Source organism: Balearica regulorum, chromosome 5 (genome assembly GCF_011004875.1).
Source record: "Balearica regulorum gibbericeps isolate bBalReg1 chromosome 5, bBalReg1.pri, whole genome shotgun sequence".
NCBI classification, from domain to species: Eukaryota; Metazoa; Chordata; class Aves; order Gruiformes; family Gruidae; genus Balearica; species Balearica regulorum.
In genome coordinates this window covers 40,270,488-40,298,160 of record NC_046188.1, presented here as the reverse complement: position 1 = coordinate 40,298,160, position 27,673 = coordinate 40,270,488, and the positions used below count along the sequence as shown (strand labels likewise).

The window sequence follows — 27,673 nt, the reverse complement described above, 5'->3', positions numbered from 1 at the left end:
CATGGAAAATAAGACAGGACAAGGAATGGGATACAGTCCTGTTGTGAATCCATGTGTGACCCTCCCTTGACAAAACCTCAGCTGCCCCCTGCAGATACCTGTGCTGTCTTCCAGCAGGAGACTGCTGGGAAGCAGCTGCAGAGGGCAGCACACAGTCACACTGTCTTCAGGGTGTGGATATAAACCTTACACCAGCCCAGAGACCATGTCCTGTCCCCTTACCTCCTCCACACTCGGAGCTGCACTCGCTCCAGGAACCGTAGCTCCAGCTGTAACCTGAGGCCTGTCCTTGCACGGGCAGGTAGTACTCGTACTGTACCCCTGGGTTTGGCTCCTGGCTGATGAGCTGCGAAAGCATGGGATAAGGTCAAGAAAATAACAGCAGCAGCACTTTTTCCCTTCGCAGCATTTTCCCACCGTGTCTGAGGGTTCAAGCTGACCTGCTTCCCTCCCGTTCAAGGAGCACTTATTCTCTGTGCTGCATTTTCTCCTCCCCTTCTATGCTACTCTAGAGAGCATTATTTTTCAGAGAAGGGTGCATTCATCCCTCTCAGAGACAGAAGTTCCAGCTGTTCCCGTAACAGTAAGTACCCTTGCCTGGCCTGCAGCACACTATAACAAGCAGTGCCCTAGAGCTTGTCCTTGCCTCAACCCAACCACATTTGGTCTTGACTCTCTATTCCCTTAAGTCAGAGCTCAAGGGAATAGGCAGGAAGCCAACATCAAGCCTTGCCCTGCTCCATTCTGGGCAACAGAACCAGAACCCCCCGGGGACCCTGTCACTTCTCCAGTCTTCCCCATGTGGTCCCCCCCCAATGCATTCCCACTGCACAAAGTGAGAGAGCACAACCATCAGCAGGGGACAGGCACAGCCGCTTACCTCAATGACGAGGGGTTCTGTGGTAGGACCCCGGGCGTGGAGGAGCTCTGGGCCAGATCCACCCTCCGAGCCACGGTCATAGTGCATAACCGTGCTAGCTACATGCAGTGCTCGGCTGAAGTCAATTGTCCAGTGCCCGTTCAGATAGTACTCCCCTCGCACGTTCTTGACAGCTGGACAAACCCACATGCCAGAGAGGAAAAGGCAGTAAATTAACACACCTATAACCTGACACTTCGCTCCAGATACCACAAGACAGGGCCTGCTCTAGACTCTCAGCTCTGCCATTTGAACCACAGCTTCTTTACATCAGTATGGTAACTCTTTAAGTGTGGTGACAATCTAATATGGCAACATCTAACAACACAGCATAAATTCACACATCAAAAGAGGACCATAAGAACTCAACAGGGATGCTCCTGTTTCCACTCAACATTGCGTCGCAGGTGTGGCAAAAAAAATGAGACCATCATCCTCCAACAGTACTGTCCCCCCGTCTCTCTTGCAAGCAGCTGCTCCACCTTCAGACAGCAGTTCTTGCCAGTTTTGCTGCAGACCGAGCACTTTTTTTGCTGCACAACCAAATACCTCCAGTACATTCCAGCCCTGTCCCTGCATTCCCCACTGTTAATCACCAAGGCACAGTCTATGTCAGCCTTGCCATTAAGATGTAGGATTCACACCCCACAGCCTCTACATCACTATCCTGTTCATCAGATATTCTACTCAGAAGACAAAGACTTTGGTGCTGCATCCTCTTTTTTACAAAGGAAAGCCATCAGACTCATTTGTCCAAAACATTGGGCAATGGAAGAGTCAGAAAACAGAAGCATATTTGCTTTCTCCACTGGAATTTCCTCAGCCCTGCCCAGAAAGCTAATTGAAGACATTTCCCCCTCCTTTTTGTCCTCTGCAGCAAGACCAGAGTTTGAGGTTGTACAGACAAATACCCAAAAGATATCTATGGGGAAGAGAATTCCATCCCACACTTTTGGGTGACAGGAGGAGTTAGGGTTTACATCCACCAAGCAAACAGCAGAACTCATAGCCATGTTTTGCTATATCAGCTAGACTCCATGTAAGTTCCAGGCAGGAAGTCTGAACATGGTTCAAGTAATTTTATTCCCCACCCAACAGCAAGATCACCACAGGAGAGAAAAAGAGGTAAACCTGAAGGCCAGAGTCGAGCATCACTAACATTTCAAGGATACTCAATATTCAGACCCTGATTTTCAGAAAGTTTTTCCCTCTGCCATATCAAGCCCTCAAGATAAACATCTGAAAGCCCAATATACCTGAAAACCAGATTTTAACACAATGACTGGAATCCAAATGGACTGAAACACAGGTTCTGACATCAGTCTTACCCAAAAAGTTCCTGCTGGGCATAACCTCCTTAATTTGGATGCTTGTGGCTCCCACAGGGATGATGAAGATTTGATTGTACCCTGAAAAAAAAGGAAGGGGATTATTCAGTATCTGTCTATGGATGCCACACAGTCACTTTTCTGTGCCAAAGATGCTCCTGGTTTTATTGGTGCCTGAACAACTGAATGAGCTTTTTGACGGCAGCTTGAAGCATTTCAGCCGTCACTATCTGCATTCTGAATAGCTTCATCCGAAACTATCCACAGGTCAGTTCATGTGTATAAAGTTCCAACTACATCTCAAAAAAGTAAGCATGGGGGTCAGTGCAATGTTCATTTTTTATATTTTAAAATCTTTGGAATTTCAGCAAGTATTATATTGGAGCTCAACACAGAGAGATTTGACCACAAGTGCAGTTGTTATCTTGAAATGACTCAAAATTGGCCAAATGTAGAAGATGCAGTCCCATTTCTAGCCTTGCACCAATCCTGGTGGGGCTGTCAAGACACAGGGGGACAGCGTTATGAAGGAGGTATGTAACTACATTCATATGGTACATTAACAGCACCTGCTGGAGACTGAGCAGGGAAAGACACCAGCAGCATTGCAAGTACATCCATCCGTACTGAGACTAAGGAAGTGATTCCCAGGATAAGGCCATCAATACAATACATTTGCTGATGCTAAAGCAGCTGAAGAGCCACATGCCATACAGACATTTCAAGTGAACATCCAAGCCTACAACAATCATGTGAGCAGATGTCTCCATCAGCCCTTGCAGGAGCTTGAGTTTAGGTTTAACTCTCTCCTTCTCACCCGCCCAAACTACCCAAATAATGTGTACCTTTGGGGAGGCTGGGTACATCAAAAGTGCCCTTCACACCATAGCAGGTGCTGCCATCTCCTCCACACTGCAGGCACTTGTCCTCCGTCTTGGAAGATTCCAGCATGTTATCACAGCCAACGGCCTGTCAGAACACAGGAGCATTGACATGAATAAACCGTAATGGCAGAGGAAAGAAAAAAAAAAAAAAGGCCTAATTCTGGACTGATCTAACGAGAAAGCCTGAATCCAGGGAGTCTGGGAAGTCAGGATAGGGCAGAGAAGGAGTTGTCAGAGAAAGGACAGAGTTGGCATCTCTGTTTCACATTCAGAGACAGATAGATAAATGCTGTCCACATGCTACTCAGCACCTTGGAAACTGAATGATTCTCCTTTCCTGGTGCTATTATGAAAGGCCACGTAGAACAAAGACTGTCAGAAAGACTGACAGTCACAATGGTAAATGAAGGAAACAACGAGATGACTAACCTTACAAGCTCCCTCTACACAGATGTCCCGCTTGCCAGGTTCACAGGTAGTCCCATCTACCACTGCTTCCTTGTGCCTGTAGTAGAAATTTTCTCCCTTGGGAATACAGTTTAACTCACACTTATTAGGTGCTGGTAGGAGAGAAAAAAACAAACATTATATAGTAGCTTGATAATGCATCAGGAGCCTGGTTTTAGATCACAGGAACAGAAACAGGTAGGTGGACTGATATTAAGTGGCAGATATTGAAGAAATTTCTGGGTCACAAACTGCTGGGGGCTGGAAAAATACCCTAGTAAAGCCTCACTGTGTGCAGCCATTTCCTTGGGCACCTTGGCTGGCCAGTGGATATTTGGTTATTCCTTAGTAGGGCTGTTCTTATGCTCCCTTGGAATACAAGGCTTTCTAGAATGAGAACAAGTGCTGGTACAGAACACAAGGGAGCCCTTATCTTACCAGCCAACAAACAAAACTTGAAATACATCTTGAAATCCCTCATATTTTGTTAAACCACTGTGAATGATAACATATCAAAGCTCAGAGCAAGGACCTCTGGTTCCTACACCTGCCTTCTGAGCTGGTTCCTCACGAAAGCATGGGCCAATTGAAAGAGATGTCATATTTTCTGAAGCACTCCTCAATTATATGCATTTGTTTCTCCTGTGCCCTGCTAATATTCTTTTGCCAATATTGAAAAATACAGCAGAGCCTCTGCTTCTTTAATAATTTAGGACCTAGCTGCAACCAGTTCCAGCTTTCTTGATCAATGTTTCTGAAAGAACGGCTGTTACAAGAGATGACTATATATTGCTGCAATGGGACCTGTCTCTTGGCCCGTGCATCCAGTGTCTTCGTGAGAGCAAGGCTTTGCTGCTGGCAAAAAGATTTTTTCCATGCGACCCCCTGCCCCACCACTCCAGCTAAGGAAGTACCCTACAAGGATACCACAGTCAAAAACATTACAGTCACTTCAAAACATACTGTTAATAGTTAGGGATGACGTATAACCCTACATGTTTATCATTACCTCCATAATACGGAAGCCACTTGTATTTCTTTCCTTGGAATTCTGTCCCATCAAACTCTGCACATTGCTCTGCCCGGAAATCCCGGGAGCCTTCTGGGCAGCTCTGGAGGAGAAAATGTTTGTATTGGGCCATTATAAAAAGGATGAAAATTAAGTGTACAAGGAAAAAAAGGGTTTTATTTGGTTTTGCTCCCACATAAAATCAGGGCCATAAATTCAATATGCTTTTGAAGGGGTACTGTTAATGAACTGCATTCACCAGTGATGCCAGAGAAAGAAAAACTAATAATGACATATTACTTCTGAAGAAGAATGATGTTTGTCTGGGGAAAAGGAGCAACATGCAAGCCAAAACAAAACCAAAAACTAGAGCACAAACAGCACTATACCTGAACGTTGCAAGACCGATAGCTTCGAGTTGGTCCAACACAACTGGAAGCACCTTCTGTCCTGAAAGACAGAAAAAGAACATGAAACTCTTTGAAGAATACACACATAAAAATCACCTCATGGCAGACTTTACAAATCACCTTCAGGTCAACCTTTGCAGTTTCCTGAAACAGGAAAATACCTAAATTGTACTTCTTTTCCACTACGGCAAGCTGGCATCTTCTAGTGCCATTTTCTGCCATGGTTTGCATTCTGGCACGAATAAGATGCACACCATGAATGATTGCAGTATAGCTCTTCAGGGTCGTGTTTCAACTAAATACTGGAAGCAGAGCTTTTAGTCCTTTGTCCACCAGCAAACAGTTGAGGTGTCCATACCAAACCAGAGCAGCAGGAGGGTAATGGCCAATTCAGAATCAGTACGCATATCATCTATCATGTTGTTTATGTGCACACTAGGCCTCTTAGTAGGAAGAGCTAAACATGCCTCTGGAAAGTGTGCAACACCCTCATTCCAGTCAAACGACTCCAGCAGAGAATTATGGAGAGTAACAGTTATGGAAGAAATTGATCTGAAAATCCAACCAATGTCTAATATCTCAGCATTCCTAAAATGGAGAGACAGGCCCCCAGGGATTCTGGCAGGTGTCCACCATAACACACAGCTGTATACCATAACACACAGCTTTCAAAAGAGACCTTTCTTTATTTTGGGTGGGAAGAAGCAGTGCTTCATAACTCTGGATTCTTCTATTTAAAAAAAACCTCTCTCATTTCTCTAAACATAAAGAGACTGATTTTTCAGGATGTTATTGAGAGTCTGGCTTTGTTTTTATCCACAACAAGATCTCTCAGGTCCATCATTCCCAACAGGCACAGTCCCAGTAATTGTCCTTGCTGCGTCTAACCCAGCTGCAAATGAGATGGCACGGCATTACCGCTGCTTGAGCCAACTCCACTCTTCTGTTTCTTCTGGGGCAATTTACCTTCCTGGGAATCACAAGCCTGAGAAAATCTTGGCACAGACACCAGCTCTCAGGAGAGAAACCTGCTGCTCTGGGCTGTTCTCCCTCTCCCACAGGCCTGCCATGCCAGACCTGATTGAACAGCTGCTGCCTCACCAGTCACCCGATTGCACAGCCTCAGAGCTCACAGAGAAACCGCTGCGCTCTAGTAAAGGAGCCAAAGCAAGAATGTGTTGAAGAGAGCGCTATTCAAAACAGCAGTGACAAGACTGAAGCTGAGGATCATCTCAAATCAGAATCAGGTGATTTATTCCCCTGGAATCAAGCACTGGGTCATTTTTGTTCTGGATGTATATTGGAGCATAAGTGCAGGAGCTCAGTAACAGAAAAACACATTTAAAGAAAGAAAAAGGAGGTTAGCCCTCACCTTTGGGAATAGCAGCGTCGTTGCCGAAAGCTGACTCCACCGCCACAGCTCCGACTGCACTTGCCCCATTCACCCCAGCTCCCCCAGACATCAATCTGCCGTTTCATCCGATGGCTCTGTAAATAAAAAAACCCCACGGACATATCAAATAGGCATAGCAACACAAGAGAAAAAACAATGAAAATGAAGCAGAGCTCCTATGTGTTCTCTTGCAAGAGACACTGTCTTGCTGGGCTGTATTCCTCGTATGAAAAGTGGCAGAGAATAATACATCAGAAATGTCAAGCTTCTAATATCTAGGAGTATTAGCTTCCTGAAGACATATAGCACATACAGCTTTATAATCTCCCTTAAACTGTTACTGTTTGTCTATTCACAGAATCTCAGCACTTTTGAATAACTATCTGAAAGAGGATAACATCTCCCTCTCAGCAAGGCAGCAAAGGCAAATCATTACTTCAGGGACCATGAGCACTGTCACTCCACACCAGATCAATAGAGCCACTTAATCCCAAATCCTTGGCTCCAAGCCAGATACTTAAAAGAAATAGAGGAAGCAGTAAGGAAACCCCCAGAACACACTTTTTACTGCAACAAAATTCCATACGTGGACCTTTTTTCCCCCTACCCAACTGTGTTCAATGATGAGGTCAAGGTCTGGGCCATCATTAGCTACAGCCTTAATTCATTTTGTGTTTAGAAAGTCTGAATGGATACTGACACTGAGAGAAATAAGCATGATAATATAGAGAAGAAATTACAAGTGCAATGGAACCAAACAAAATATATTGTCTTAGAAGCACATGAAATAGCATATTTTCAGGAAAAAAGGGCCTACTGCAGCTGATGGGATCCACATACGGCAGGACATGGGGTCTAGCAGTATGAATAGCAATATCCTGAGAAAAAAAGAATAATAGCGTGATGCAACAGGATTAAATTCGCTTGGGAAAAGAAGGTAAATGCAGGGTTACACAGGGAGTGATGCTGTAAAAACAGGGTTTGCTGTGCAGCTGCACCTGCAGGGCAGTTTATGTATATATTACACAACTGAGAAAGTAATGCATACCATTTGGGCACCTGGACATTTGGGGTAGTGAAGAGTGGGCAGGCAGTGAATCAAAAGGTGAAAAATTATTGAGATGTAGTCCAATTCCCTTCCATATGCGTAGTATACCACCAAATCGACATAACCCCTGGGTCTGGGTCCCAATCCATCCCCTAGTTTCACACAGCCCCTTTTGACTTGAACACAGCACCCTATGTTCCCATCCTCTACATTTCCATTCCTTCCTCCTCACTTTAAGAGTGTAATTCTCACTTCAGTTAACTGATAACTGCTTTTACATAAGACATCCAGGTCTCTGCTAGAAATAGGAGCTAGCCTAATAAATTATCCGGTGAATCCAACTCAGGCAAGATGCGTGGGTTAATCCTCCCTTGTCATTTAAACAGTATGTGTAATTTTCTACACATACTCCCTGCCTGATTGTACGTCCCTGAGCTGCAGTCTTGTTTCTCTCTTTCACCCTCTTTTAAGGAATAATTCCTTGCTGCTGGCAGAGAAACAGTCAGAGATGTTAGCCAATCGTATTTATGCACTTACTACCAGATTACCCACAACTATCTAGCTGAAGAGTCACCCCAAATTCTTCCTATTACCTACTTTGCTCTAATGTGAAATACTTTCTTCCTAGCCCATGCTATTTGATTTTCTTCACACAAGTTTTGTGCAATTCTTTCTAATACCTTGGCAAGCAAAATCCTTCAGGACAAGTTTTCTGGTTCAGACTAACTCTGTTTGCCTTCACCATGCTCAGTCAGTGGCACTACCCTGGTTACAGCCACTTCTACATACCTTCTCTCTGCCAAGTCAACATCTCCCTGACCCCTTGCCAAACCCTTCTCCCATTCTTCCATCCCAGATATTGAGCTCAGTGTTTGTCTTCTGCATTCTCATTTGCCTTTCTGGGAGTAATCCCATCAATAGAGTTATAGCTTTCAGCAAAGCATCTTATTTTCCCTGGTTTTTCTTTCAGACACCTAATTCCTCCCCCTGTAATCCCTCCTCCCTTACTCTCAAAAGAATGAAACATGCTACCACTCTGTTTCTCTGCAGTCTTATTCCTCTATATCAACCGAGTGATTTAGGAGTAGTATTAGCTCACCCTGGAAACAAGGGACCTTTCAGTCAGCATAAGGAAGAAAACATGTACATAAAAATCCAAAGGAAGAGCATTTGAAAGTCAGATTACTGGAAGGCAACTAGGACAGAAAGCCATTCCCTGATACACACACTAACCTGATAAATATTCCAATATCCCTCCTACAGAAGTAGCGCTCTTCATTCCTTCTATAGAGAGCAAAATCTGCAGGGACTCTTTGTTGTAAGGTTTATGCATACACAGAACACAAGAACAATAATTTTCTCAGTATTGCTCCATTTATATATACCCAAAAAGGGGCATCAGCCAGAAGAATCCTCCCAAAGCTGTACAGTGTTAAAGAAACATCTTAATAGGGGCCAGACTCCAACATTCAGAAATCCATGCACAGTCCTCATTACTTCAGTAACTGCATGCATGTGTATGTGTCTTGGTTTCAGCAGAGATAGAGTTCATTTCCTTCCTAGTAAAGGGAATACCACTGTGTTTTGGATTTAGTGTGAGAATAGTGTTGATACACTAATGTTTTTTAGTTGTTGCTGAGTAGTGCTTATACTAAGTCAAGGGCTTTTCAGCTTCCCACGCTTTGCTGGTGGGGAAGCACCCAAGAAGCTGGGAGGGAGCACAGCCAGAACAGGTGACCCAAATGGCCAAAGGGATATTCCATACCATGTGACATCATGCTCAGTATATAACTGGGGGGGAGTTGGCCGGGATGCGATCAGTGCTCAGGGACAGGCTGGGCTTTGGCTGCCAGGTGGTGAACAATTGTACTATGCATCACTCATTTCATATATTCTATTATTATTATTATTATTATTTTCTCTTCCTTTGCTGTCTTATTAAACTGTCTTTTCTCAACCCATGAGTTTTACTATCTTTTTCCCCTCTCTTTCCCAATTCTCCTCCCCATCCCACTGCGGGGGGGCGGGGCAGGGAGCAAGCGACTGCATTGTGCTTAGTTGCCGGCTGGGGTTAAACCATGACAGCATGCAGGCAAATATAAAGCTGCATATTTATAACAAATAAGAAATCCAGTGTTACATAATCTGATAACAAGATGTTATTAGATGCTATCAGCTAGTTTCTGTTCCAAAAGCCTCTTTCTGCTCTCTTCAGACTCTGGAATGCTTTTATCTGTTGTCAGCTAGGAAGACTAAATCCCAGTCCCTCCTGGACCCCAGAACTAAAAAATCTACAAATTTCATTGTTGTTACCAATTCACTCGGCTTCATTCCCCCCTTGCTTCAACCTAGCACGCATACACGAACACAGTTCCTTTATCTGCAATAGATATATTTTTAATGTTTCAGAAAAAGCCAGAGAAAGCGTACAACCATCTTAATTGACTTCTAAAAGCTCCAGAATGGACAGTCAGTTAATGCCCAACTGCTCTATCTATTTTTATTACCTGTTGAGACAACAGAAACGCATATCTTCTCGGGATATTGATGATGCACATGATCTTGGCACCACATGCTCTCAGTGCTCATTGGTAAACAGGCTGCTGTGGTATAAAAGTTTAGAAGGCCAGCAATTTCATTTTTATGAACACTGCATTGCTTTCATCAATTCATAGACAGATGCATTGCTGATATAGTTGCAGCATCTGCTGTTATCAGGCCAACTCTATCAGATATAACCGGCAAGTAAAAAGGCTATGCTTCTGAATCACTAGAGCTCCAGACTTTGCCTTTAAAGACAATTCCAATATGCACCAGACACAAACAAAAGAATTCTGGAAAAGGGCCCTAGATAGCATAATATATACCGTATAATATTTACTTTTATATATGAACCATGCACTGGAAGACGAGTTATGAATGGGGCTAGACTCAGAAAGACGGAAAATGTTGGCAGTATGTAGGAACACTTTAAAAAGGGTCCTTAAAAGACTTCTTGGTCAGTCTGATGAGATGGATAGGAAACTATGCATGGGAAGAAGACTGTGCTTCCCAGACAGATGCATTGCAGGCATGCAGTGATCCAACAAGTTCATATAACCAAATGTGGACTTGCAATTCAGCATGAGTAATTTCCTAGTGCTTTGTTGCAAGTCAGATGCAACTCAAATACTAGCAAGCTATCAAAGCAAACATCAATTTACTATACAGCCTAAAGCGAGCTGTGAAAGTCTGCAGTCACAGGTCCAAACAATCTAAATCCCAGCCAAATTCTTACCCCTAATGTTTCCCTTACTCCTTGGGTACCTTTGAGGGCCTAGAGGTAGTCAATCCGAATTATTCTGTGATTCTTTGTGCTGCCTTTCCAGACTGACAAGCAGCAACAAAACATCATGTTACACCGCTCCAACAGTTGTTGCTCAAAGCACATGGTTACTGATACCCGTGCTATGCCTGAGGGGTTTTGGACAATGCTAGTGCTTGCTTTTAGCTCAGCAGGTCACATAGCTTTGGTCCATTGAGCTGCAACTGAAGCATCTTTTTGGACACTGAAAAGTTTTTACTATGATTTCTTGAGCTGCATCACATAGTTACTAGACTCCATTCAGATCCAACACAAGTCTTGGTGCCAACACGGAGGACAGTGTGGGAAATCCTTGACGCTGGAAGTTGATAAAGCTCTGTACAATTGTTATCCACTGAAAATAGATATTGTTGTCAATGATCAATCAATGTGAGGTTGATTCCCCAGGTGTCACTATTATTTTATGCAGCATTTCTGTGGCTTAAAAGTATAGTAAAAATCAGACTCTTTCCTTAACCTTCCTTAGTATTTATCAAATAACACTGCATCCTTTTATTTGATAAATATCTGCTTTCTGGGGTTTACAGTTTCTGATATAAGGTTAATGTTTATTTTGATGCACCCCTGAACTGTAGCCCCATTGATGAAACATGTATGAAAGAAGGGTGAAAACCAAACACATTACAAAAGAAAGTTATTACCACAGTCATTTATTCCATAATGGTTTTATTGCCAAAGCCTCAGCAAGCAAGAAGTCTTAAATGAAAAATGCTGCTTTGCTAAGTTTGAATTATAATTGCTTAGAGAAAAGTTAATAAGGGAAGGAAAAAAACCCAAACCCAAAAGTGCCACGGTGCCCCGAGGGCTGGCTGCTCCCTGTGGGCTGGGGGCCAGCAGCATGGTGCTCTCCCGGGGCAGCAGTGCAGGCTGGGGGCCAGCCCCATCCCCGGGCACCAGGCACTCCGGCCGGAGCCAGGCCGGGACGTGGGACTGCAGGTGGGCCTGACTCGTCGGGCCTGTGGCCGGGCAGGGCTGTGGGCAGCTGGGGATCAGCCCTGCTGCAGCATCGCTGGGGCAGGGGCTGACAGACCTGGGTGGCTGCAATGGGGTCCTGGGCAGTGCGCAGGCTGGGGTGAGGCCAGTCAGGGCCAGTAAAACCTAGTAGTGCTGTTAAGGCCCTGACAAGAACAAACATGGAGTGTATTCTTAGACCGTGTACTTTTCAGGACATGAACCATTTCCTTCTCCTTTCTATATCCAGAAGACCCAGCCAGTACTACAATCATGATCACCACATAGTAAGCCCTGCAAGGCATGTGGCATTCACCACTCACACTTAATTGAAAGGGAGCTGAAAAACTTCCGTGTACCTCACACGTTTATAATGTAGATAGATGCTACTGTTCCAAGAGATGCATTTTCAAGATCAATCCATCTGAAACCAGCTATGCTATTAGCTGAAAATGCAACAAAAAAATAAGCGAATGAATCAGACCAACACCAGCAAAGCATTTTTTTTATAATTCTGTCTTAACCATTGATCTTGGCTTAGACACAGCAGGCTTGCAAAGAGCTTTGAAGACGAAGAATGCCAAGTACCATTTTTATGAATAATGAATAAGCAATCAAAGAATTGCATTTGAGCAAAACTAGAAAAACAAGAATGAAAGTGAACAAGATGGTGACAGCAGGAAATGAAATACAAAATGGTACAGAAGAAGAGAGTATCTTATTAAGACAAACTGCTTCACAAAGAGGAGGAAAAAACCCAAGGCTTCATTACTTTTAATGGCTTGTGGTTTTTACATGCACTGTGTGTATCATTTCATTCCTCTCTACCACCCTAGCCATGGCTTGTTAACATATCCCCTCTAACAAACCCACTAAAATCCATAATTTCCCTTTCATCTTCAGCTCCCCAAGCCACTTCAGGTTCTCCCTACATCACCTAACCCACTCCCTCATTGTTCCCAGCTCTTTTCCATGTTCCATGTGTTCCTCTCCCCGCAGTACCCCTCACTCTTCTACCTCTTTATGGGCTGTCCCACCATATACCTGGCTCCTTCCACATTCCCTGCTTTCCTGTCAGCTGGGCAGGACGCAGTGCATGTAGAACCGGATACGTGTTGCCCCACGGGACTGTGCTGGCTTGCAGGCAGAGCAGACAGAGCAGATAAGTTACTTTTCAGAAATGGAAAGCCTTCCTGAAACTCTGGGTGGCCTGGAGCTGACTAGCATATAAAAAGAGCTCTCTGAAAAAAATACAGCCATTGCAGAGAAGTGAAATTAATTCTTGGAATCCTTGTGAAGAAACTGGGGACATTCAGAAAACTCCACAAAGAGGAGGATTGTGAGAAAACTTTATGACCCCAAACTTATTTGGAAAAGTGGACAAAACACACAGTATGAAGTCACCAGAAGTTGTTTATCCAAGGGACCTAACAGGAACTCAAGGTTGAAATGGATAAACACTTACATTCTAGCAGACAACCCTCCCAGCTAAAACTACTTTGGCATCTGATTTTTGGAAAGTGGAAAATCTGACACCAGTTTACAAAAGCATCCCACGGGGATCCAGGGAACTGTACACCCACATAGTGTAAAACTGACATCTAACGATAAATTAATAGAAATGATAACAAAGAACAGATTTAGCAGGCACCTGCATAAATACAGCATATTTGGGAAAAAAATCAACAAGGCTTTTTTCAAGGCAGATCCTTCTAAGACTATTGAAGCTCTTTGAGAGATTCACAAACATGTCAACAAGGGTAACCTGTCAGATACACTCAGATTTCCAACAAGCTTTCAACAAAATCCTCCACCTTTGAAAGAAGCTAAACAGCCAGAAGGAAAGTCCTTGCGTGAATGCTGAGCAGGTGGCCCAAAGACAAAAACACAGATAGGAGTGAAATCTCCATTCACTGCAAGAACTGACCTTAACAGCAGAATTGTGTAAGGAACACGAACTGCTCAACACATTTGTAAGTCATGCCAAAAACACAGAAGTAACAAAGGCAGCTGATAAGGGTAATTCAGAGTAATAAATGACAATAGAGAACCAGAGACAGACTGCGAAGATACTATCATGTCCTTCCACAGTTAAGTAACTTGTCACTAAATGACAGTTGAGATCTCATGTAGGTAGCTTAAGTGATGCACAGGAGAAAACACAAATCCTATCCTAACAAATAAAATTATTACATGTGAGCTGATCTTTACCACTCAAGAGCAGGATCTTGGTGTTACAATAGAAAAACTGTGATGCTACAAGTCTACATGGCTTCAAGGAGCTGCCGACCAAATTCAGGGAAGAGAAATAGAGACAACTCCAGCTCAAAGGGTTCATAAACTACAATTGACTGGAGACTGGAAGCACATTGGGGGAAATTGTACTTACCAATCTTTTTATATTTTTTTCTAGACATATGTTTATGACATAGCTGGAGATAGGATATAGGGCAAAATGAACCAGTCCTACCCAGTACAATTATTCTTGTGCACTTTTTGGACCTTTCCCTCAATAAGAACATTAATAAAATCTTCTCTTTCTCTCTCCTCACAGTAATTTCCACTGTTTCTATATGACCTTAACTTCGAAGTCCTGCACCTTCTGCCCTTTCTATCAGATCTGGTTAAAGGGTTTAGAAGTTTAGTCAATAGATTAACAGTGTTTAAACAATAACAATGTTAATTTCTTTAGAAAAAATGAAAACCAGCATTTTAACCTAGAAATGCAGACCCATAGAAAACAATACTGTCCAGATGAAATGTATTTGAATATGATTTTCAGCCAAGCCTCAGACCAGCCTTCACTTTAAGCACACCTGCAGTACAGTCTAGGACCAAATATAAGTATTGAACATGATCTAACTATCAGCTAATGTCTACGGATCATAAAAGATTAAATTAAACTCTTCCCCTGATGAGCAGCTTTTCCTTGAAATAGTCCCATGGTATGGGCAGATAAGACATTTCCAATCTTGAAAGAAAGAATTCCAGATGCAGTAATTTGCCAACATGAAATCACACTTGTAAAAAAGAAATTGAGGCAGAGAGGTGTGATGAATGTCATGTTTACTAAACATAAAGCAACCCCAAAGCATACAATACACACACACACAATCATGCCAAGTATATGCGCACAACAATAATATAAGTGTTATTCACATGGAAAACCTTCAGAATTTATTTTCTCTAAATCACCAGAAGCACCATTCCATCAGCAGTAGCACTAATGGACAGGGCTCAGGTAGTTTTACATCATTTCCTCCTTCTCTGAAAACACAGGAGGAATCATGACAAAAACCACTTGAACCTGGCATTTTCCGTTATTGCCACTGTTCACAACCTTCCTAGAAGCAATGACAGGATGGCCTGAAATTGCACCAGACTCTTCTGTCTCAGTTCTGTGTTAACAGCTAGGGTATAAGATGGTGAGACATCCATATAGAAGACAGAGACAGACATCTTTGTTTTCAGTTTGTATACGCCCTGAACACATTGCCTCCTGACTGTCCAGCTGCATTTTCCAGTACTACCACAGTGCAATTAATAAAGGAGCTACAAGTCATGGGTGACCTCCTTTTCCAGATTCTTCAAAGCCTAGTGAAAAAAAGGGACAGACGTGGCAGATGCTGTATGGTAAGACCCTCTCCGTCTTCTACCAGGAAAGAAGAGTCTAGCGGGTCCCACCAAGGATGGAGCACTGGGCAGGAAATTCTCAGCAGCCAGTGGCTTTGACAAGCAGGAGTCCCTCCCTTGATCCTTAGCGCTACCTGCCATGTCTGGCACATAAACCAGCACTCTCAGACTGTGAGCAGAGTGAAGACATAGGTAATAGCCTCAGCTGCTCTTAAAGTCTCAGCCCTGTCAACATTTCTGCCCTTATTCTTCTTGCTGCTTTCCCTAGCCTAACAATCAATAAAGTAAAAACAAGTTCAGCTATTCCACTCCAAAAGTAGAAGAGATGAAAAGCAGCAGGCATCAATCTACACCCTTTAATCACAAGCAGACATGAATCCCTGCAGACCCATCTCCATCCTTGCGTAAGCCTGCAGCTCACACGTTTACAGCTGTAGTCCCATTAGCACTATCAGTCTGTATGTTTGGCAAGTTCACGCTTTCCTGCTTCTGGGGCAAAAGGTGTCCAATCGTTGTTTACACCAGTGGACAGGATGGATCTAAGAGGTAAGTGGTTCATTCTGGAATAAAACCCACTCATGCTAGTCTCTGCCTTTTCTGCTGTTTTTAGTTCTCCCACCACCCTTTTCCTGGGCTGTACGCTATTCACTGAATAGCTGGAGGTGACCCACCTTTCTGCCCGTGTGCTGCTATACTGGCAGCTCATTTGATACCAAAATCAAAACAATTGCTGCTGTCTCAGCTGCAAGGCTGCTCTGGATCTAATACTTAGTGCAGTTAAAGCGACAGAGCCTCAATCTCTTAGAGATATGCTACTACACATTAAAGGGAGCGTTTCTCCTTCGGTGTGGGGAAATGTACTGTGCTGCCTGACAATCTCTTATGTCTCTGCCACTGGGAATTACAGAAGAAAGGGGCCTTTACAATGCTATGGATTAAAGTTATTTTTCAATAAGCCCACCATCTCAGGTGAAGTCATAAAGGAATGGAGAATAGTGTAGAACAGCAAGCAATTCTCCAACTTATTTTCCCACTGTGCAGTATTCCCTGCCTCAGTTTTCAGTCTCACCCTCTCCTCCGCCTTCCCTTCTCCCACCACATGTGCAGACAATTTGCATTTATAACAGCAGGGCTAACACTGTTGTTCTGCAGCGGTGAAACAGAGGCATGCAGGTACTGCTTTCCCAGACCTGTCCCACCTGTGGCATTTCAGGCAGCTGCACTAGTCTTTTGGTGCATAACCTGATCTAGCACAGACTTGAGTTACCATCGCTACAATCAGTCCTGCCAGCTCTCTTAAGCTGACCGTCTCTTGCTATGGTTCAACCTACTTGTATCAGCATCTGGTAAAGAAATGGCCCGTATGAAACCGACACCATTTCTCTTTTTCCTCCCAGAAAAAAAAAAAAAAAAAAAAAAAAAAAATTACCACAGCAGAGTGCCTCAGTGCTGCTAGATCTTCCTGCTTCCTCATGGCTTAGATCCAGCATGCCAGGGCAACTGAAATTAAGTGGTGGCCAAGCAAAACTTTCTCCCTTCGTTTAGGATGCCTTCAAGAGATTGCATGCAGGGGACAGTCTAATGCTACAGAGAAATGTCAGCCTTCACAGTTGTGGGGCGTTTCAGTCACTTCCCTTCCAAAAAAATCACCAGGTTGTAGATAGGCAGGTGAACAGATGAACTGAATGTAGTATATTCCATTCTGGTTCTTTTAACATACAGCACCATCTTCTATTAGATGTGAGATACCAAGATCTCATTTAAGCACATTTCCATCTGTAAGATGGGAAATCTATGGTGACTAACAAACACTGCTTGATTTCTGACCTCTCCTCCCTGATCTTCAAAGAAGGCCTAGAAAGCATTTGCAAATGCTGAATCTGGGAACAGAAATTCATAACCATGCTAGAGATTAAAAGTTATGGACTCATTAATTTTAATGGCATATTTATAAATCCTCCCTAGTCCCACAAAACACTTACTCCAGGTGATAATTACCTCTTCTTCTTTCCCCTCTCTGTTCCTTTACACCTAACAAACATCACATCTTCCTTTGCTAACACTTCCACTCTACTCAGCTGGTCACCTTTTACCTCAGATGTCCAACTCATTAATATAATTGAAGTTAAACTCAGAGAAACTGTTCTCAAGCTGCATTTACTTAAGAAAGAATCTACTTCTGTCTCAGAAAGGAAGAGGAATCCCAGTTCCTAATAGCTGTGTTCTTTTTCTGACAATATCAAATTGACTTAACATAAAGATTACCTCCCCCAGTAAAGCTAAACCATATGGCTTAGACCACTAAGACCAAAGAAAAGAGAAAAACCAGCTAACCAAAGATTCATTCTTTCTACATCAAGTGACAAGTCTCTATAACTTTGAAACAGAAGACAGCAATTACTGCTTTGCAGGTAACACCCCTAGAGCCAAAGGCACTACCAGAATTTTGTTATTTAATTGCCATGTTAGACTTTCCATAACACGTATCACAGTAGGCCTGATGACTTGAACCGATTAGCTCTTTCGGGAATACTTTCAACAAAATACTTGAGTTACAAATGTTGACAGTCTTTAACAGAAGTATTTTTCATCTCTCGTAACAGTGTTCAGAAGAGGTTTTACTTACTGAAAATGCAGAAGGTGTCATCATTGCTAGCATGAGCACAAGGAACAAGTTCTTCATCTCTGCCTGTGGAAACAGAAATATTATTGATCAGCATTGCTTGCTGCTTTGCTGCTTGTATGGCGGAAAAGCTAAGATATTATACAGTAAAAATGGAGGTGGAACTAAAAATCGAGGTGAGAGAAGAAAAACAGTTTTATCACTACACTCCCTGGATAGATGAAGGCAACTGCAAAGACTGAAATTACCCTGCAGAGAAAGCCAGAATGTAATTAATGAGTGCAAATATTTCCCTGAACTTTCCTCTGGTATTATGAGAACACACCATCCCCGGGCACAGTGGAAGATGCAAGCTGTTGCATGTCTGCCCTCCCACCCTTTTACATATACGCATGATAAAATACTTGAAGATTGCGATGACTTCAACCAACCAAGGTAAGAAATTCCACAGTTAACATTTCTGTACTCTGTATCAATCCTGTGTGGCTTGATGAAGCTTCATGTCTCTCTGTGTGTGATCTTGCTTGTTTAAAATCCTACAGTTCATCACCGACAGCTGTAGCTAGATTCAACCATCAGTAGTTATATCCCTTCTGCAGAGCTAGGAAGGAGATCAGCCACACAGACTGGTGTGGCAGCATACAACAGCATACAAGAATTCCTAGAAATGGGGGCATTATGCACATTTGGGACCACAACACCTCATTAGTGCATTGCCTGGTGCTACTTTATCCTTCATCTTTTGAGTTGAAGCAATCAAGCCCACACCAATTGCCACTCACCAACGTTTACAGCTGTGACCACTGACTCTTCAGCCACTAGAGACTGCCTGTTTCTTATAACCATTTTCTCATCACCTCATGACCAGTTGATAGAGCTCAGAAAGAAGAGATGGACTAGTAAGGTTTTATCTAGTCTAAGCTTCTTTATAACTTGGGAAAGGAAGGGGGAAAAGAAAGATGGAGAAATCCTCCTTTCATAGTGCATAAAAGCATCAAGGGAGAAACGTTTATCTCATCAGTCATTGTAACAACATCTCTTTTAATATTAAAACATCATATATAGCTCCTTTAGCCTGGACTATTAAATCCAGATAAAATATAGAATCTATATCACCATTAAAGATAATGATATTGATATAGAATCAGGGTTGCATGAAAATATCAAATCAGAAACAAAATATACCCAAAAATGAAACCTGCTTGATCTAGTATTTTCATATTTTGGGTTACTTTATGATGGGCAATCATTTTTCTCATAGTGCAAGGCCTCACTGAATCACAGCTCATTAAAACTCTGTAAGTCCATAAATACCATGGATTTTGACACTCCCACCATTCACAGTGCTGGGGATAAAAAGCTTGTTCTTTAATGTTTTTCCTTTCAGATGTAAAAATTACTAAAGTGCTGAAAACCCAGTTGCACCAAACTCTGCATGCAAAATAGCAATGAACAGGGAAAAATGTCATTGGGAAAATAAGCACTGGTAAGCTTCTCTCCCTATATACTGAGTACAAATCATATGACTCATAAGAAAATGAAGCTATAGGAGCTTTTTATATTAATAGACTTTCATTAATTTTGGATTAGAACTTCTTAAGAAACTGAGGGAAGACTGTGTACCTCTATCACCCAGACATGCTACTACTGCTCTTCCCATTCAAGTTAAGGAAGAAACATCCTGGAGATGCCCTCCACAAGAGGTCAAGTACAGTCTCTATGCTCTAGAGGCCAACAGCCAAAACACATGCTAGATCTGTGTCACAACCCTGTCTGACTGCCAAATCCTTTTGGAGGGGAAGAACAGCCAGGAGAGACCCTTTTGCTACAAGTTCCATGCACGCAAACAGTGAAGCTTTCTTGAAGCAGCTTGTAATGCCCCCCCCCCTACTAGCAAAGGGTACTGTGAGAACGGCATCTTTCTTCAATGCTGTTGGTGTCAAACAGAGGTAGATTTTTGAGATCGATCAGCTCCTCTTCCTACTGACCAGGGAAAAAAAAATCTCCCTTCCCCAGCATTCCTCTCTCACATCTTCCATTCCAGGCACCTCTCAGGTTCACAGCGATGGCTGTGGAATTGCATCCCTCGCTGCAGCAGCCTTGCTCTATGTGAATGGACTGCCTGCTCAGCTCCTTCCGGCGTCCGAGACAAGAGGCAAACAAGGAGCTGGGCCCAAACCATGTGAGGCTCCTGGAGAAGAGGTTAGACAAACAGCTCGCCAGGGCTAGCAGTGCTCCCACTCCCCAAGGAGTTAGCATCTTGGAGGTTTTTAGCCAGGTAGGATAAAAAGATTCTGTGAGGAGACAACTAGAGACAGCACCCAATGTTTGGGACAATGCCCCGCACCAAAGCAGCAAGAGGTTACAGCTCTGGTGCGTGCTTGTATTTTTGTGCCGTTGCACTTGCATGGAAATTGCTGTCATATGTCCCAAATTTAGCATTAAAATGTTTAGACTATCCAGCCCTATTAAACTAGTCAACAGGAAGGATGGTCAGAAAGAAGAATAGGGCCGTCTGTATCCTATTAAATCCCCTACTGCAAAACAAATCTTGTGTCTGATTCTCTGAGCTTCAACAAACTTGTTATTTTAAAAGCTTCCTCGCATGTAGTATTCAGCCTTGATCCCTTTTGCCTTTCAACCAGAAACAACACAGATGGGACAGGGGAACCTGTCTGAAACCTTGCAAAAAAGGTCAAGTTCTGTTTCCGGATTTAACAGCTCTTTCACTCTTTGTAGGACCTGAGATACAGCAGCATATGTTTATTCTGCTTGTTTGCCATTCTTTTCACTGAAGGCTGGGTATGCGGGGGGAAGGAGTGAAAAGGACAGTGTTTTGCAGTGCTTTAACTTGTAACAACAGCAGCTGCTGCTCCCTGTGCCTCCTGCCCTTCTTCAATTCTCTTCAACCCTCCCCAGCTCCCTTTTCCCACTGTGTGCTAGAACAGCATCTCCACCCCCTCCACTCCAAAACAGCAGTAGGGCCTGAGGGGAAATGGTGACTTTATGCTCAAGATATGGAACAGCTGCTGGAAAGCTCACATGGAGGAATTCCTGCCATAGTGCTAAAATATGAAGTTATCTCAGCAAGAGGGATTATGAGAATCAGTTCAGAATAAGCAAGGAACAACCAGAACTAGAACTGTGCCCAGCTGAAACCTCCATTCCATACACCAGAAGAGCTTCAAATTGTCTAGCAAACCACGTCTGGCACTAACTGCTCAGGTTAGATGAATAAAAGGGTCAAAGTGGTGACTGGTTCCAGCCATCTGTAGGCTTGGTCACAAAGACTCAGTCCAGACCTGAAATATGAAGTCATTTTCTCTAAAGGACGCTGACCCAAGCTCCTCTGAACACTGGACAAGTTCAAACCTGAATCTGACTTTAGCAGCTCGTGACCCTTACTTCTATTCCGAAACAGTATGGATCAAATAATATTTTGTGGAAATTTCAGAAACTTCTGAAAGGATGTTCTTGTGACCTTTCTGAACTGCCTCCACAGCACCTACTTCTCCTGGGCACTGTGAAGAGGAGGGTCAGAGGGCCACAAAGGAGATGGCTGGAATTTCCTAACTCTGGACAGAACACAAGAACTCCAGTACAACTGGAAAGTGGGATAAGCACCCTTATTTCAGGACTTAACACTGAACCCACTCAGGAAAGAAGCTTTTCCCTTAACGAAGAGAAGGTCTAGAAAAGACAGATGGGCAGTCTTGGAAATTTCTTTATAGTGGAGCCAGCAGTGAACCGCTGTAAAAAAAAAATTATTTCATTACAAACTTTTATCCAGGGTCAGGCAGGCTTAGCAAGACCAGTCAAATATTCATTAAGACCAGGAGTATGGTTCAGAATCAAGGATAGTTTTAAGGACTCCTGTATTTACTTTGTGCGTGCAAATCCTGCCTTCCGCTGTACAAACAAGGTTCAAGATTGCTTACTTAAACTTGTCCTCTTTTCCAAACAACCTCTCAACTTCCATGTTCCTAGGGAAACAAGAGCTACATCGCCTGTATATATATGTAAAAATAACTTTGAATCAGCTGGCTAATTTCAGGATTTCAAAAGCATAAAGTTAACCTTTGTTTGAGGGAAAAGATACTGGGATGGGGTGAAGAGACATCTTGGACTTTTAACCCATTTAGATGATGATTTTTCTTTTCAACAAGAGGGAATCCAAACTTGAAAGATGTTATGAGTAACTCAACCTTGCTTAAACAAAAGCTTAAGCTGTTTAGACAGTACAGAATCAGATCACAAAGTCAGAATAAAACAGGTTTTGTGAGTTCCAAATCTGCTCACAGATTTATCAGTCTGAGCTTTTCTCTATTCTTTTTGAAAATAATTGGACAGCCAGTCCTACATGGTTCTTATCTGCTTAGCACATAACGCAGACCAGTCATCTTTTGCCCGTGAACCACCTTTCTAAATCATCCTTTGGTCAAAGACACATACCGTGTATGTGGGTCAGGGACTGTTCTGGGAGCGGTTCATAGGCAGAAGATAAAAAGACTCCATCAGGGTTTCCACTTTTCTATAGCCAGACAACATTTAGCTGAGCATGCTTATAAGTGGCAAAGCCACCCAGCAATACTACCTTCAGCAGGTCCTGACAGATCATGTCATATCCCAGCTGGGGATTTGAATCACCCATCGTGGATCTATTATTCCCATTTGATGTAGCCCTGATGCAGAAACTGCCTTTGCATGGCTTGTGAGCCGCAGGTTGGCCACCCCTGCAATAAATATTTGCCTGTTTTAATTACAGATAGTAATTGCTTATCTTAAAGTTTAGCACATCCAGCACTAAAGCAGAAGTAGCCACTGTGTTCCTGCTACTTGCACCTTTTCAGAATTTCCTTCCCTTTCCTCCACTCCCAACTCCACCCCCCTTTAACACATCGTATCTCAGTTGTATTTTTAGAGGTTTGGTTGAAGGAGGTGGGAAATCAGAAAGGATGATATGTTGCCCAATTGTCCACTGGCATAATATTTTTTAGCCATTGACTCAGAGCAAAGTCTTTTAGCTTTTACACTCATTACATTTTCTAAAGACATTCTGATTTTTTGTTTTGCTCTCAAAACATCCAGCGTGTCTTGGTTCCAGCTTGCTTTTGTTTGCCTTGTCTACTGGGGAGCACCTTTTAAGTTTTTGGTGGAAGTGTTAACAAGGGAAAATACACACATACAGCAAAAAGATGAGATGAAGGCAGGGAGAGAAAGAGGCTCCACGGAGCAGGGATGAAGGGTAGGGAAAAAGTTCCTTTTACTTAGGCTGGGAGCAGAGTTGGGAGAGCAGGAGGACCACATCACACAGCCCAGAGGAACCAAGAAACCAATCACCCCTTTAGGCAGAGGATATCACACTCAAGATACTTCTTAATATGCCTGTTTTCTTCCCTGACTACAGTAAACCATCTTTTGTTTGAAATTTTTCCAAAGAAAATCCTGGGCCCCATGTCCTTTGGGCTAGGGCGGATAAGCCAATTTATGTGCATGTGCCTGTTAAAGCCGGAGGATGCTGAATTTCCTTTACCTTGACCACGCGATGAACCACATTCATAAAGAGCTGTTTATATATAAAACAATGGATAAATAGTTATAAATGTGTTTAAATACAAGACTGGTTGAAAGGGCTTAGTGGGAAGGGAAAAAGAATAAAGAAAAACAAGACACAAGTTGTCTGAGTAAAGGTTTTATGGAGATATCTTTACAACTGGTACCCAAATTTATTAATTCTCTCTAAATACATGCTAGGAGTTGAAGAATCCTCATCAAGAAAGTAATTCTGTTGAGATATACTTTCAGCCATATTATGCATAGTTTGGAATATAAACTTTCAGCTAGAATAACTTTAAAATTCACCTTGTTAAATGAGAAAAAACTTACTAATGAGCACAGCAGCAGAGCACCAGCTAGCTGAGCAACTGAGTAGCAGTAACATATAAGCATCTTCTAGACTGCTCTATCAATAGGCTTTCATCTCAGCCTTCAGCCTGATTCATGACAGGCACATAAATCTGCACCAGACCATCACTTCATGTGGCTGACGCAGACTGAAAATGTTTTTACAGAGGACTTCTACAGCAACACCAAGTTCAGCAACACCTGGGGAAGCTATAGCAGCCTCTGTCACACAGTTTTAATCTCAATACCGAAATCACACAAAACTGTAGCTGGAAAATCATCAGGTGCAAAAAGCAAGATCAGACTGTGAAACACACAGTAGTTCTAGTCAGGTTGCATGCCATACCCTAATGGGGGGCAGGCAGAGAGGCAGACCTGCTTCTTTCCCGCTCCCCAGAATCCACAATGAAGTATCTAAGGTTTATTTAGGCCAGTGAGGCAGCATCTTCCAAGTAAACGTGGTCGCTATGCCTGCCCTTTATGGGAGCTAATACAGTATTTCATGAGGACAACCTTCTGTCTACCTATTAATATCAGCTGAGATTCAATTTTCTGCAACCAGCCTTCCACCATTAGGTTTGCAGCTAGACATTTATTATGAGGAGTAAAGATAGGATTCTGCCTTCTATTTTGGTAGTTTCGCTATGCTTAGCTGTTAATTAAATCTGGGAGCATGTAGGGATAACGACAACCGCACACAGACTAATTTAGACGGTCGACGTTGCAAGAAGAAGCTACGCACTGCCTATGGAAAATACATGACAAGGATATAACATCCTGAACACTAACATAATTGAAGAGGAATGGCTAAAAACCTTTTACATTTACTACTCTCCTGTCACAGCTCAAGCTTCATTTATATGAGTTATCATCTGAAATATTACCTGACATTGAGCACTGCTGCTGTTTACAAACATGTTTGCCAGCTGAGACTAATCCCTTCCAATTCAAATTTTGTAGAATTCTTTAGGAAAATAAAGATGTCAATGCTGGAAAATTACTTCCAATTTTATTTAACTTTATTCCATCCTAAATATAAATATGGCAATCTTCTGTGCTGTGCAAGATATTAAAAATAAAAATAAAAAATGAGCATTATCTCAAAAGGAAACTTTAAAACAATGCAAATTGTTTTCTGCCTCTCTTTGCAAGATCTACATCTCTGTTCACTGAGAGGATGTTAGCACTACATTCAACAGTATGCTTGTAGTATACATAGGGAACACCTGTGTTAACTTTAAATAAATTTGCTTGGGGACTAATAACATAGACAGGAAAACGAGAGTATTCACCTTGAACCTCATGTGGGTTACGATCGCTGCTGCCTCTACGTTGTTTCTGGAACCTAAGATAGTTTGGTTTGGTTTTTTAAAGCTAACTCAGTTTTAACTATATGTATCTGTGAACATGCCAAGCACACCACACTTGTATGGGTACATCTCTTCCCTAAGGAATCGCCCTTACTGACTGTGATGCAGACAGACGTACCTTCAGTGGTATGAAGCAGGAATTCCCCCAGAGAAGTCAGTGGGCTTACTCGCGTTACTCTTACAGGGGAAAGATGACTAACACGAGGAGAACTAAAAGAAATTAAAAGGAAAAAAAACCCAAACCAAACAAAACAAAAACACCCCCCACCCCCCCACCCCCCCTCAAACCCCAGAACTTTTGACTAACAAACTTTGGAGGCAGAATGTATGCTAGTGGAATTCGGGCTGCAGTCTCTAAGGATACCGACCCTAGCATCTTTCATCTGTCACTAAAAATAAACTTCATAAAAAATGATCTTAGGAGGGTGCGATCGCACTGCAGTGCCTGGAGAGATCTCAAAGGAAGCACATGCTCGACTGTGTGATCACAGCAAAATGACAACAGTGTGATCTAAAAATAAATTGGTTCTTTGCTCTGAAGCTGGCTTCTCCCACAGACACCCAAACCAGAGCCTCCAATTACTGCTTTAAGGGCTAGGCAGGGAAATAAACAATCCGAGGATGGTACTTGCTCTCTATACATCATGATTGCATGTCAAGAAAGCGAGCTTGTTACTGTGCGAGAAAGCATATAAACAAGCAGTTTGTACATACACTATGCATATGTGAGTAGGTACCCACTCAGATCCTTTTATAGCAAAGTGCCTTCTCAAACAGCTAGTAATCATTATTATTCATCGTCCAAGACAAGACTGGACCACAACAAATCACATTTCAGATCCAAGAGCGCTAAAAAAATGAGACAGTGAAACTGTATCCAGCAGAATATAATTTCCAGTGAAATAAGTTCTTTTGACAAGTCCATCATACCATGGGCATAACTGCAAATGACTGTACTGGATCAGAGCGATTGTCCATCACTGTCTAGGATCAGTAGCTAGGCTAGGTACTCCAAGAGGTTTATCATCAGCTTTGTGTAATCCTTCCCACAGAGTGAAGAGCAAAGCAACTTACTTCCTCTGTAGTTCACCGATCATCAATATGCCATAGGAGAACATTTCTCCCTTCACTCAGCTAATGATGAGCCTATAACACAAATCATGAGAACTATTGTAATTGCATCCTGTGTATTCTAGGCGCTGTTCTTATATAAAACAGCAGCCCTCATCCTCTTGTAAAAAAAGCTATTTGTTTGCTGTGTATTGATGAGTCACAAGATACATACATGCACTAATAAAAATGGTTAACATTTTATTAACGTTTGAAGCCCTCCTCTGAACAAAGAGAAAGCCTTCTGGCAGCCCTAAGCTCTGCCTGTTCTGAGGCACACAACAGTAATTTGCCTTATTTACACTGCATTCAGAAGGGGCCCGCAAATCAAGATTGGAGGGTTTTTTTCCCAGGTTCCCTATTTTAACAGAACATCTGTGTTACTTTAGAATAAAATTTGCTCTTTTAACTCTAACTCAAGTACTACCAAGAAAACCAGTTGCAACAACATTACTCCTTTTCTGTTTCCTATCAGCAAGTCAGGACACAGCCATTTGCACAGAGTCCAACTGAATCTTGGTGCCTAATTTGTGAGGCAAGTAATCCCCAGAGCAACTGGATTAGATGAGCTCTACCAGCATCGTCTTTTACCAAGCCGGTAAGCAGCTGGATGTGAGAGAGAGCCCATCCTGAAAACAAAGAGTCACAAGCTGCATTAGAAGTTACTATACTTACTGAACAGCAACATTTGAGATCATCCATTCTCTAACTTCTCTATGGCATAATGACTGCAACTTTCCCTTAAAATTAAGACAACTTAGTTTTATATGTAATATTCCTTTTAAATATATATACATAGAGAGATCAGCAAACAAAAACCTACATCCTTGCTTGAAAATTACTTCAAATCATTCATCACACACCTCTTCTCAAATGCTACAGAGTGGACTGCTTACTAGCCAACAGATTTGGAATGTGCAAATGCTACAAAGAAACTATCCCAGCATTGCTGCGAAGCATCAAGCATTTACGTCATGAAGCAAAACCTTTTAAAACCAAACATCTCTGAGGTGTCAGGATGCTCCACAGCATGTGAGAACCTGAGAATGTGCTTGAAAAAGAAGTCTCAATTATCTCACACTGGACAGGAAAATGTGCTAAAAGCAAAAATTCCAGAGACAGCAAGTTTGCTCTGGTTTTTGGGGTTTTTTTGTTTTGTTTTTTTCATTTTATTAATCACTCCATTTACTAACACACACAAATATTAGTTTAAGCTAGTGCCATACCAAAGATACATGGTCCTATCTACCTCTGTTGCACATCACAAACACCTCCCCTCG

General features: G+C 42.5%; 1 protein-coding gene across 2 annotated transcripts in view; it reads right to left on the bottom strand.

Annotated features, from left to right (window-relative positions):
• Window positions 1-27,673, bottom strand: part of PAPLN (papilin, proteoglycan like sulfated glycoprotein) — a 49,609-nt gene that overhangs the window by 20,288 nt on the left and 1,648 nt on the right. For both annotated transcript variants that reach the window (XM_075754324.1, XM_075754323.1), the window contains exons 2-10: window positions 18,013-18,075; window positions 6,370-6,485; window positions 4,977-5,037; window positions 4,588-4,690; window positions 3,561-3,691; window positions 3,093-3,216; window positions 2,248-2,328; window positions 881-1,053; window positions 223-346 (exon numbers count right to left, since the gene is read on the bottom strand). In XM_075754324.1, the coding sequence (XP_075610439.1) occupies window positions 223-346; window positions 881-1,053; window positions 2,248-2,328; window positions 3,093-3,216; window positions 3,561-3,691; window positions 4,588-4,690; window positions 4,977-5,037; window positions 6,370-6,485; window positions 18,013-18,075 (976 nt within the window). The remainder of the gene's footprint in view (window positions 1-222; window positions 347-880; window positions 1,054-2,247; window positions 2,329-3,092; window positions 3,217-3,560; window positions 3,692-4,587; window positions 4,691-4,976; window positions 5,038-6,369; window positions 6,486-18,012; window positions 18,076-27,673) is intronic.